This window comes from Podarcis erhardii (genome assembly GCF_964252035.2).
Source record: "Podarcis erhardii genome assembly, chromosome: 17".
Classification (NCBI taxonomy): domain Eukaryota; kingdom Metazoa; phylum Chordata; class Lepidosauria; order Squamata; family Lacertidae; genus Podarcis; species Podarcis erhardii.
The window spans coordinates 25,509,256-25,522,824 of record NC_138515.1 but is presented as its reverse complement, the minus strand read 5'-3'; the positions used below and the strand labels follow the sequence as shown (position 1 = coordinate 25,522,824).

Below are 13,569 nucleotides of genomic sequence, written 5' to 3'. Positions count from 1 at the left end.
CAAGGATGTGCAGTTTCACCTAGTCTCTTTTAATAGTGAGACTACTATTGTGCCACCTTGGGAAATGCAAGAATCTGTTCACAAAGCTAAACGACTCAGTAAGCTTCGGTTTGTCCAGTTACTTGCCCTACTGCAGGAAAGCAGCAGATGACTTGAGATATGAAGCCAACAAAGTAAGATAAAAAGATGAGAGAGATGAATACATCATCAAATCTCTCCCTTGCTGTACCTTTTCCTTCTCCCTCTCTCTCTTTTTAAAAGGACTGGATCAATTGCTTTATGATAAATGAACTAGGCAAATGCAAGTCAGAAGCCAAAACATCTCCAACAACCTGTACAGAAACAACAAAAATTTACAATTGAAAATGTCACTAACACCCCATTCAGGCAGATGTGTTAATTTTTGTTTGTTTTGTTTTTGCAAAGGACAGGTTATCAAAGAGCGAGTGATCATGTTGTTCCTCCAGCCTGTCTCAGTTGCCCTAAGTAACCTTCTGCTTGATGCTCGGTGTTTCGGGTCTATAGTCTTTCCTCTCAGAGATGTTACGCTTCACCTTGACACTAAGAGGGGACTCCTGATTTAATGAGGGGCTTGAGTGGCATTTCTTCAGTCCCAGGCCGTCATTCTCATTGGTGCTCAGCAACTCCTTGCCGGCTCCCTCTGTGAGAAGAGACACGTAGGTTTCGTACCGAGTTTTCTGAAAAAGAAAAAAGGTGAGAAAAAGAAAGACTCAATCTACAGCGTAACTTCAGTGATATATGAAGGAAGTCAAGCAAGGCGATTTCTTCCCAGGTGAGAGGACCTCCTCACCTGCACAGCAAGTGCACAGCATAACTATAGCAAATTGCCTTATGGGTAGCAAGAAAACTGAGATGCCACAGAAATTTCCCCTGTAGCAAAACTGGGGGGGGGGGGTAGTGGTTCCTCCTCAGGCAAAACATTTGAGGAAAATCTAAAGAGTCTCACCAAGATTATCAACATTTTGGGAGAGGGGAGGTGGAGATGTCCCACATATCCCTAAGTTACCATTGCATTTTGCCTAAAGCAGTGGTTCCCGTACTGCGGACGGGCCTCACTTGGGGTGTGTGGAACATCTGGAAGAGGTGGATCGGTAACAAGTTCTAGGGAACAGATTTACAGCTGTGATCACTCCAACACTTTCTCCATCATTCCAACCTAATTTGGGTAGATCAACAGCTACCTGTGGTTTAAGGGAGGAAGGTCTTCTTCTATGGTAGGAATTCAACACCATACTCTTATGCTTCCTCTGTCAGCACAAGTATTTCAGCTTGCCTGACTAAATGATCCCCCTCTCTCCTCCCCTCACATGTTGTTTTGTGGATTTTCCTGACACAAACCAATTTTGGGGGGCATGGGGGTATATGGGGGGAGGAGAGCAGGAGCACAAGTGGAATAAATGTCTGCCCCCTCTATGATGGAATGTCTATCTGGTGGCTGGTGGGGAAAACATACAGAAGTTAGAATATGTCTTCTTGGGCAACATACCAGAGTATTTTTTAAGAAAACAAACAGGGAACTCGTAAGACGTGTAAAATGTCTGGGTGTGCATGTAACTATTGTTCTTTAAGTTATACATCATCAAAACAACAACAACAACCCTGGATTGTTTTTTCTGTAATCCTTAGATGGCGTCTACTTATATAGCAAGGCTTCAACAAGGTTTTGTTGCAAAGTTTTGAAATCCAGTTACTAGTCTTCACAATCAGTCCATAATATTAATATGGAAAATATACCGGCTCAGTCACAAGCACTGTAATTTTAGGTACAGCAAGACAAACCCTCATCTCTTTGATGAAGTGGATAATGCCCTTCTCCATGAATCAGACAGGCCTCCCCTTCATTTTGGATCTGCATATTTACAGTGAACATTGACACAATTAGATCCCCAGGAGCCAATGAGAACCTGTACATTTATATGTGTCCAATTTTTGAACATTTCTGTCCTACAGAATAATTGGACTAATACTTCCAAGGGCTTTAGGGCATTAGATTATTGTAATTACTATCAACCTGGAAAGTTTCCCTGATGATGAACTAGCCAACAAGTCTCAAAAAGTGGGAAAACGAAATGAGCAAATCTGGCCAGTCAACATGGCCAATGGTCCAGGGTGATAGAAGATCTAGTACAACAACTTATGGAGACCCAAGGCTGGAGAAGGATGTAATTCAGCATACTTTGTTTTTAAGGTGCAACAGGACTTGGATACTTTTTACTGCTATAGGCTAGGAAGTCTGAAAACACGGGACCAATTATTGTTTTCTGCCCATTTCTGAGCAGTAAATATCTTTATCTGTATGTCAAAAGAGAGGCTTTCACACAGGTGGGTGGGTGGATGCTTGACTGCTAAAGATTTCAACGAAACCTTAAGCACATAGCTAGTTCTTGCCTTTCTGTTCAGATTTTTAGGCATTCGGTATCATGATGTCAAAATGGCATTCCTAGAGAAGCCAAAGACAGACCTTTGGCTCTTCTCTGTGCATTGCATGCCAATGAGCTATGGCCTCGCTCTGAATTAATTTTTAAGGTACAGACCCTCGCTGCCCCTCAGCTGGGAAGACTGTGGCATTTCAAGCACATTTTGTTCCAGGTACAAATCTACTAAGCACACCAGGCCCAAAATACAAAGCTGCAGGAGACCCTATGTATTTCTGCAAGGAGCAAACTGCTGAATTTATTCACTGTCTAGAACAGCATGCAGCCCTCTATTGTAGGGCAGTTCTATCTGCAGCCGCATACAATGGCTCTGTGATTAACTCAAATAACTAGTGATTAGCTGGGATTCAGAAAAAGGCTTTTAAGAGTTGCAAAATGCACACTCTGGCCTTCCAAAATAATTTTATTTAACAATGCCGTCTTCTGACCCGTCTCCAATGAATCAGTGCAAATGTTGATGAAGTTCCACCAGTTGCCCACACGGTTTTCAAAGGGGAGAAAAACCGATTGTCAAGTTATTTGCATGCCACAATGAGGGGGAAAATGCACACACTCTTAATTCAAAAAACAAAATTCAGGTAATCATTATTATTCAAATGCAAGAGGACTTCAATGCCTTTATGAAAGGGGAGGCGAGAGAGAGAGAGAAAAGATGGCTATGAATGGCCTTTCCAAAGAGCTTTTGAAGAGATAGATTCATGCAGAAAAAGATCGCAAGAAAAATCCACTTTAAAATTAAATGAAGAAAGACAGCCATACACTTGGTATCTATACTTCCACCAGCAGTGAGGAGACAAATAAATTAAATAGCTAAAGCATGTCACTCACAAATAAGGGAACTTGTGAGATGAATGCTGATAGTGCTCTGGGCTGATTCATTTTTCATCAGATAATGCATACGCCAGAGAGCTGTAATAAGAGGAAACGGGACTACAGATGCTGGGTCATCATACAGTAATTCTAAAGTCCTGGTGTTTTTCTGCCTGCACTGCTGTCAGTCAAAAAGTTGTGGCATCTTTCTCGCCTCCCCCGACCCCCCACCCCAATCTACAGGGCTCTTGGGAAACTTATAAAGGTCTTTCAATTTGAAAAGCACCGAAGGCAGAGCTGCTTTCCTGAAAGACAGCTCACTCATCTGTTTATCTTCTCATGCAACCAACAGCGGGAGTCAATGCTTGACAGTGCACCCTCAGTTGACACGAGGAGATCAACAAGACCCAGAACATGCCTCAGAACGCTTTGCAATAGAATGCATTCACCCTTGGCCAACCCTAAAGAAGTTGTGTGGCTGTGGTCGGTGTGACCACGCCACTCTCACTCACATGCACAACAAACAACACAGGCAACAACCCCCAATCCTCAACTGATCCTTCTAGGTCAGCTGAGGACTCTGCACCGAAGGAGTTTCTCTTCTGAATATGTACCTGCCTTTGCAGCCTTTAAGCCAGCAGGCAGAGAAAGGGGACTCAGTTCACAAAGATACTTCTCCCTTCAAGTTTACTTTTCTATTTAGCATATATGGTTCTCACTTTTTCTGGTTTCCACATACATCCAGATACTTTGAACTACTAACGTTTTTATCTGGCTACTGCCCACACAACATGACATTCTGCAATTTTGCTTTGAAACAGTTATTTAAATGCCAGCCCACTATTAATTATCCTATGAAACAGGATAATTTCCACTGTTTCTGCAGTGGCTATCTTTGTAACGGTGCTCTGCCATGGCTGACCCGGACATACCTCAAATTCCAGATAATGATCTTTCAGTTTGTAGTCCTCCACTTCCTTGCCTTTAAGTTTCTTATCTGGTGGGTAGGAACGATGCTCAGCTAGTTCAGTGGAGATTTGCTTCAGTTTACTTTCATGTGATTTCAGCTGATCATCCTGCAGGAGACAATAGTATATGTCACAGCGAACCTCTAGTATATTTAGAAAATGTAAAGTAAATGGACAAGAATATGAACTATAGGTATCATAATATATTGCTTGGGGCTGTTTTGAACCAGGTAACACAAATACAGAGAAATGTTACCAACAAATAACTTTCTGGAGGGGCAGTCAAGAGACCTGGTCAGCTAACTGTAACTACTGGATGCTCATTTATTTATACTTCACTTCTATTTTAGATGAACTCCGGCTTATCTTGACGTCCAAACTCAGACAACAGTGGCTAATGAACTGCTATGAAGTTGGCTTTTTCCAACAAACCTTAGTAAAATTTAAGCACATTCTATGGTTCAGACCGCTAAACGGCAGGTAATCAAAACTCAAAGCTGTTTATTTTTTTCTTGTGACAATGCTGGGAGAAGGGGGAATGCATGAGCCCAGTGGTTGCTGCAACTTGCCCATGTAGCACTAAACCAGGCATCCCCAAACTCAGCCCTCCAGATGTTTTGGGACTACAATTCCCATAATCCCTGACCACTGGTCCTGTTAGCTAGGGATGATGGGAGTCGTAGTCCCAAAACATCTGGAGGGCTGAGTTTGGGGATGCTTGCACTAAACCATAGGTTAGCGTTGCATGCAAACACAACTATTATGCCTCTCGTTCAGGACCAATTAAGGTCAGAACAAATGAGGACTCCTCAAAATTCTGGTCTATAAACCTATTTAAGCATGATTTCAAAGCTATTTCTGGTTAATGCTAATTAGAGCTTGCCCAATTCTGGCATAGCAAACAAAACTACTGTTATGGTAAACCATAGAGAAGGGGAGGCAATTCACATACAATGCGGGGGGGGGGAGCCCACAGTGCACTGGGGAACTGGGAGATTAAATGTCTGAACTGGGTCACTACAGTAAAAATGGTGACACAGGCTGGACTACATGTTTACCACAGAACCCTCTATCCTGAGCTTCTTTAAAAGAAAAAGCAAACAAAAAGGAAGAGAGATAACAACTGGAGGGGCCTTGATCTAGCATCTTCAGGCATCCCTGAAAAACCCCCACCACCCTCCAAGGTGCTATTTTCCCCTGTTGCAGAAAATGGCATCTTTAGGGGCAAATAAGCAGGTGGGGGTTTCATGGAGAAAAATTGTGCAGGGAAATAGGCAGATCCTGCTCTCCCCACATGCCATGGTCCTGATCTTCTGGATTAGGGCCCTAAGCAGTTGCTTGTCCCTCCCTCCTTCCTTCCTTCCTTCCTTCCTTCCTTCCTTCCTTCCTTATCTACTCCATTCTGGATCTTGGGTACAGAAACAGAGCCTGCGAAAGCAACTCTTTGCGTAGTCACATCTTGATATGAGCAGCAACTTCTAATACAGCAGCCAGGCAGAGTTGACAGTACACATTTCATCCTCTGCAGTATACGCAGGAGCCTACTGGCAAGTTCTCTATCTCACAGATAAAAACAGACGGTTCTCAGATTATGCCTGAATTTATCTCATTGGGAAGCATAGCACTTTTTGTCCCTGCCTTTTGGCTTAAAACAGCTCCTGTACTTTCACTTCTCATTCTCTTCTTTCTACCAACATGCAAGGCCCTACTTTCCTGAATGGGTAGCTGAAACAGGAAATTATGCAGCCAGACACCAGTTTCCGTACTGTGGCAAATCAAAAAATAATCAAAAGCTGTAAGATAACCTGGGATTTAATACAGGGTAAAATAATATTGCACGCCCAGTTCATAGCAGCAAGGAAGAGAAAGAACAAGTGAGCAAGAGACCTGGCCACAAAAGTGGCTCTGTCTGTTTGTGTGCTTCTGGACAGTGGCTATTTCGGGGTAGGATTCCATCATGTACGAGCAAATTCAGATTGCACAATGATTTGTGAAACAAATCTGCTTCCCCAAAAGATTGCACTTTTTGCTGTAAGGAAAGTGACAGAAGAACTGGAAAGTGTGGGATAACACTTGCTTTGATGCCACATCATCTAACCACCCTGCAAACAACTGAGAATGTATGCTCATTATATAGCCATTGTCATGATATAAGGATGAACGCTCAATAAACAGGTTGTCTGGAAGTGCCTTTGTCTAAATATCAGTCTCAGCACTCTTGTCACAATTTAACAGAATTAAGGAAGTTCTGCAGATGATATGGTAGGGCCAGATCAAAACATGATTGATTCTCAAAGGCTGGAAGGAGGGTGGGTCCAGCAGAGCAAGCAAAGACTTTTGCCTCCAGCCAAACTCTGTTTCCAAGTAAACCCCTAGACTTTCTCCTGTACAAGTTAAGTAGCTGCCACTCACTATGAGGGCAAAACCTGCCTTTTCCCCAGTAATGGGTGCTCAAGACTAACAAAGGTATTGAATGCAGAAGGCTGCAGGCAGTGCCTCTCTTGCCCTCCCCTCTATATATTCCAACCGATTGTGCAACAACATTTTACTGGTTATTACTTGAAATATTTCTACCCGTCCTCAAAAGTGTCCAATGTTTCAGGCATGCTCAAGAGCATCATTTCAACTTCTGGGGCTAGCCTTCATGGAAGACTAAGCACCTCACTACTGCAAGCTCTGCTCCACTTTGCTACAGCATTTTGCTTCAGCTCACATGGGTCTGGACTAATCTGAAAAATGTGCTCAAACAGGGGGATTAACACCTACAAGCACCCCCCCTTCCCTAAATTCAAGCACTTGCCCTATCAATGGTTTGCTCTTTGCAAACGGGGGGGGGGGGGTCTGTGGCTCATTAGATGCACACTTGAAATACACTTAGGGTTGTATATTAATCACCTGAGACAATTTGGTTGTGGAAGCAGGTAACAGTGGGCGGCTAAACTTCTTCTGGGATCCAATAGCAGCTGGAAATGGTGGGGCAGAAAAAACAGCTGCCACAGAATTGATCTTGTTGATCCACAACTCCATTTCTTCCGGGCTCCTGCGGAAGAGAGCAAAAGGTCAGTCAGTCTGGGAGCTTGTCTGTTTTGCTTTCTCTCCAGCATCTGCTCTGCCCTAAAAGGAACCGCCGCTCTGAATCACATTTCCTACTTCAGCATCTCAATACTGGACAGTGGGCACTGACTGCACTGCTTGGAATATTCCACCTGCTTCTTTCTCCATCCTTTGCTAGAGGTTGGTCTAAGCCCAGAAGCCCCCCTTCTCCTAATAGGTGAAATGTTTACCTTGTCTAATACTTGGTGCTTTTCAGCTTCAATTGCAGCTGAAATATTTAACCTGGAAAGGGCCAGAGCCATGGGAGAAGAGGAGCCGCAGGAGTCTAGCCTCTTCAGGGATCATTACCGCATGGCAGTGTTCCCAAACCACAAAAGCTATCCAGAAGGGTACCACAATCAATTCATCTAGGATAATTAAACAGGATGGCACTCTTTCTTTAATTCTCCCAGCAGAAGTCATCCACCAGAGCAGTAGGAAGCCCATAAACAGTTCCCGGGAAACCAGACGGATAAGGGGCTAGATAATCTGCTCATCTGGGATTCCTTAAGCTGGGTACTGTTGCACATTCAATCACCTTCTCAAAGAATGGCATAATAGATAGACATATCTATAGGTTGCAATATTAAATGACTTCAGTGATGGTTTTCAACTGCAGTCTACTCATCGCTTCGTTCACTGCGACAAGGCAGCTTTCTCTCTCAGTGAAGTATTTATTGCCTCCAGTTTATTTATTTATTGAATCTGCATACCGCATCCGAAGATCACAGGGTGGTTCGCAACATAAAAATACGAAACAAGAACACAAAATACATAACAAAACACCCACCTACACCCCACAAACACATCTAAAATACCACAGAACGATAATCAGCCAAAGGCTTGGTTATAGTTTCTTATGCTGGCTTGAAACTTCCATGGGGGGAAATGACAATAATGTTAGTGGTTGGCTGCACTCCACCAGATCCTTGCCAGCTTCCTCAAGGGTAAAAAAAACAACCAAAACCCCAAAGCTCACAAGCAATTGTGACCAGCAAGGGCCAAGGATACTTCCAGCCAGATTGTTCCTCAATACCACCTTGGGTATTGGGTTGTAAAACCATCAATTTTATACTGCTTTTCGACTGGACGCCCTATTCCAGAAAAATGACTAAAGCTCTATTTGGGTATTAACTTCCTTCGTTTGGTGATAATCATGTTTGGTTTGGAGGATGTAGTCAAGCTTAGTACTATCTCTGTCACCTCAGCTATCATTGTTTTCTGTCTTTCTCTTTTATATGCATCTTTGCTCTCACCCCCCCTTTCCCTTTCTTCATTTGTACCACATTATTTCTTTAAAATTGAAATTCTTTCAATAAAAATATTAATATTTTTTAAAAAACCCAGTCTATTAGGCAGAAGGTGGGCGGCATAGCAACTGAATTCATAGCAGTGCCCCAAACCAAGTACAGACACCGAACGAAGAATGGATGGGGTGCCCAGTAAGGAAAATGGAACGTTTAGGGGTTTTGGTGACCCCAACCCCACCTCTGTCTTGGCGGTGCATTGATTATCCAATCAGTAGCATCAGAGTCGAAACAGGATCTGCTGCCACATCTGAACAGGGTTGGGGTGCTGCACACCAGGTTGATGCCTTCATGCAAGTTCAAATAAGGGATCACAGCAGTGTTACTGGAATTTGAACTGATACTAAACTGCACCAGCTGTCAGGCTGATGAGTGACTGACGGAACCGCAGGGGTTTGATGAGCTGGAAGAAGCCTGGCTCTTTTCTCCCCTTTCCTGGCATACTCTACTCTCAGCTACAAGCAACTATTCTGCCATGCAAATAAAAAAAATATTCCACAAGCAATAAGAAGAAAAAGATGGAGAGCCTGTCCTGTGAGCTTGCTGGCTCAAAATGAGCTTGAGTTTCTGAGCTACAGTATGGAGTCTATGCCTTTTCATTTTCATACTACCTTATATTCAAGAATGATTTATTAATTTTTTTAAAAATCCAGTGTGAGAAGACACACCACCCTTGACTGTGAGCATATTTTGCTTGAATCCCTAAAGGAACCAAAAGGGAACCTACTGGGCTTGGAAAAGCAGGACCCTCCAGTCAGCTGTCTTGAGCTTCAGAACATTTGGCTTCTTCTCATAGTCTGTCGCCTTCGATGCCAATGCATGGTGCACGCTGACTGCATTCTTAAGATCTTCCTCTGATAAAGCTTTATCTGGTTTGTATTCATCCTGCAAAAGCCCAAATTAAGAGTACAAATTATTATATAGTGCCAGTGTTTTTAAAGCCTGATTACATTCCAAAAGAAGGCAATAAACAAAAGTGTATTTAAAAGAGTCATCTAACTTGGCAAAAAACAAACCAACAATCCCATATGCAGCTATAACCCTGTGTATATTTATTCAGAGATAAATCCCACTGCACTGAGACTTAAGACTGGAATCCCATGCAAACAATTGGGGGTAAACACTGTTGAACTCTTTGGGACTTTCTTTGGAGTAAATCTGCATAGGATTAACTTATTTAAAAACAAAAATGCTGCTATTTAAATGTTTGGGTTGGTTTTTTTTTTTTAGCCTTTCAGATTCAAAACAAGCATTTGCAACCTTTAACGGGAGATGCCAGGATTTGAACTTGGAGCCTTCTGCAAGCAAAACGTAAGCTCTACTACCACATTATAATCGCCTAATATTTTCCCAATTACAATTTTCCTAATGTACAAGACACCGTTGCCTAGCATCTGCTAGAGTGATGTGCAATGTTCAAGAAGGTGTTTCTCTATGAAACAGAGAGAGTGAGAGATCCTACCATAGCACAAGTTTGGATTGTCTTGTGTTCTTAAGGGCTTAATCACTGTTGGATCCGGCCATCTACTTTTGAAAACTCTTGATGAATAAAAAAAATAATCCCACATTTACACAGCAGTAGGCTGCTCTGTAGCAAGATCCCCTGATCTGCCACTGTGGTTTCCATTTCCCATCCCCAGCAGTGAATGCTTTGCTTATATGACATCTCCAAAGTACATTGTTGGGGGCTGCTTGTTTTTTTAACATTATTAAGGAAAAAATGTCATAAAAACAACTTCCACTAGCGTCCACATTGGTTACATAATGTGTCTTCAGCAGACAGACATTACAGGTCAGCTCTTCATTAAATCAATTTCAGCTCAGTACTGACCCATAGCAAATTCACCGTAGAACAGCCTGCGGCCAGCAAATTAAGAAAGGTAAATCAAAGATTCTTCTGTGTTCAGGAGATGGGTTTTGACTAACATGCTATGTATCCTATATAGGATGGCTAACTGGAAGTCAAAGTATGTTTTATAGGATGGGAAACAATGCTATAAAAATCAAGTGAGTGGATCTGTGCCTGTGTGCTTGTTAACAGTAGTATGGCAAGGCAAAAACACAGCTCAGGAAACAGGAGAAGCTGCTGTGCCTTTTAATAGTTGCGTAAAAGAGAGAATTTCAGCAGGGTCATCTTCTCCCAACCCTACAAGAGGATCTGCTCTTGCTGAAATCCACTCTTCTATAAAACCGTCAATGGTACATGAGTTCTGTCCTCCTCTAAGTCTTATTAGTCTATATAATCTGTCACCTGCTATTGACAATGGACATGACACCTTGGTTGGGTTTTTTTACTGACATTGCTTCTGCTATTAACAGACCTACAATTTTAGTAGTAAATGATTCCAATTCACGTTTCACAATGAAGGTTGGAGGAGGAAAGTTTTTGACATCAACAGAAAAGATCAAGAAAAGAGATGGGGGTATGTCTGGCAATGAATAAAATCTTTCTGCTTAGGCAGCGGCTCCTTTGGGTCTGGGAGCTTGAGCAATCAATCTCAGGGACTTCACTGGTCCCTTGTTCCCATGGTGTTTCCCTAGAGTTTTATAAGAGGTGTTTACTCAGATATAAATCCCACTGTCTATTACAGGGCCTATTCCAAATAAGTGTACATAGGATTAGAGCCTTGGACTGCAATCCCATGGACTTGTTTTGCATACCCACCTGCGCTCATTTGGGAGAAAGGCAAAATATAAAGGTAACAATAACAGAACTCTCCTGCATTCTTTGTCATGAACAGGCCCCAGCCATTGAGAACCAAGCCTGTTCTTATCTGCGCAACCACATTCTGCGTCATCTGTTAACCACACAAGTGATGGAACTTTATGCATTCTTATGTATATTGATATATTTGCTCCACTCCTGAACCCATGGGACACTTGTTGCTAAGTTGTTTAGGAACTGCAGGCAGTTTCAGCCTGCCCCAATCTATGCCACTTAATGCTTTCAGGAGAAAAATCTGGATGTTGCTAGTTCCAATAAGCAAGTTGCCAAAAAACAATAGACTCATTCCCTGTCTCACTAAGCTCTTCCAGATGCTTAGCCATAGTACGGTAAGCATTTCCTGAACTTGATTTTATGGTATTTGTACTAGTGCTTTGTGAGTCGCTGTCCTACAATGTTAGCTCTGACCAAAAAGCTGGCAGTTCCCAGAATTGTTCAAGCTTGCCCCTTACGTATCTTCTACCTTCAGCTTCATTGTAAAGAACCCTGGATGCCCTGTCACACAATTTCTGTGTCTCGTTCCTCTTCACAGCTTACTTCTTCGATTTTCCATTATCCCCCACTGAGAAATTATATTTCAAAACAAGCCCTGTGGCATTAAACATGGCATTTGAAGGCTATGACTTTGCATGTTCGTTCTGTGGGTCGTGTAGATTCCTTTTCTCCACTTTGACCATGTTTCTTTTCTTTTCTGTTTCAGAAAAGGGAATCTCTCACATTCAGTGACTAAGCTTGTGGCCGATACAATCTTCAGGCTACAGAAGCAGAGATGAATCAAGGCATTTCTTTTTAAAAAAATACTGAGCGGGAAAGCAGAGGCATCCAGAGGTGAACTGGCTGAGTCGAGGTCATAAAGCAAGATGGTGGCAAAGTGATGCCTTTCTGAAGCTATCACGTTGAAAAAGGAGTTGAAGCTTGAGATGTTTGCTAGAAAAAAAGTCCACAGTTGAAGCTGCTTTCATTCCTGTTAAGACTGCAAATTCTTCTCCTCTTAGGGCTCCTCTCACATTATCTTCATGTTGTGAGAGCCACTGTAGCAAAAGCTACGTCAGAAGCTCTGGCCCTAATGGAAAGGTCCCATATTGCAGCTCCCCTTCCACAACCACGTTGTTCCAGTTACCAGGAGTTGCAGTGGCTCAGAGATTCTCACGTTACTCTCACAGAAGTGAGAAGAAACCACACTAAAGTGATCCCAGTGCCATGAAGTTAACGTGTCAACACAGTACCATTGTGGTGGATAGTGTGTCAGACAGGGAAACCTGAATTCAAGCTCCTTCCCAGTCTAGAAGTTCACTAGTTGGGCCTTGTATTATCAAAACTTACCTAAAGAACCTATCATAGAATCACAGAGTTGGAAGATACCCTGAGGAACATCCAGCCCAACCTCCTGCAATGCAGGAACATGCAGCTGTCCCTTACGGGGTTTGTACCTGCAACCTTGGCGTTATCAGCACTACGTTCTCTAACCAACTAAGCTATCCTTGGGTTCCTCCATTAATATCTGGGAAGGGTCATAGCTCGCTGGTAGAACACCTGCCTTACATGCAGAAGATCTCAAGTTCAATCGCCAGCATCTCCAGGTAGGCCTGAGAATATCTCCTGCCTGTGCAGCCTCTGCCAATCAATGTTGATAATACTGAGCTAGACAAACCAATTGTCTCACTCAGTATGGCAGGTTCCTGTGTTGCAAGCAATAATCCTTCAAAAATGTTCCTGTTATTGGCTCATTTTCCACGGCTGGGCACCCTCCCTTGAAGACGGACCACCATTTAAAAGAAAAATGTAAGCAATTTGCCCATCTGCACAACATTATCTTTTTTTTTAAAAAAAAAAAAAACAACCCAAAGAGATCAAAGAGCAGTCGAGTGGCCATGACAAAAGTGTAGCAAACTCCGACACACTCGGTAATTTTTCAAAGCTGCACGTGCTTTTTCATTCATGTCCTTAAAGACCTCTCCTTCAAAAATTAATCCTGCAATTGCCTTGTCGGCTAAAATCCTCCATTTTTCAAATCAGTTTTTGAAAAATTGCTTTTGTAATGGCTGAATTTGGGATTAGCTAACACACACATATCAAAAAGAAAAGGAGCTCATCTCTCTGTCTTAGAATGAAATGTGGTTGCTGGGAAAGTTGGGATAAAAAAAAAAAGAAACAAAGAAACCTGAGTACCATCTGTTCATTTTTAATTGTAAACAGGGATAGGATTATCA

The 13,569-nt window shown here is 42.5% G+C and overlaps 1 protein-coding gene across 6 annotated transcripts in view; it reads right to left on the bottom strand.

The window, feature by feature from the left end:
- Positions 1 to 382: 382 nt before the first annotated feature.
- The window catches only part of PSD3 (pleckstrin and Sec7 domain containing 3), a 148,616-nt gene continuing 135,429 nt past the window's right edge, over positions 383 to 13,569 (bottom strand). For all 6 annotated transcript variants that reach the window (XM_081844885.1, XM_081844886.1, XM_081844889.1 and 3 more), the window contains 4 exons: positions 9,362 to 9,519; positions 7,130 to 7,274; positions 4,199 to 4,342; positions 383 to 698 (listed from right to left, as the gene is read on the bottom strand). In XM_081844885.1, the coding sequence (XP_081701011.1) occupies positions 483 to 698; positions 4,199 to 4,342; positions 7,130 to 7,274; positions 9,362 to 9,519 (663 nt within the window). In that variant the 3' untranslated portion in view covers positions 383 to 482. The remainder of the gene's footprint in view (positions 699 to 4,198; positions 4,343 to 7,129; positions 7,275 to 9,361; positions 9,520 to 13,569) is intronic.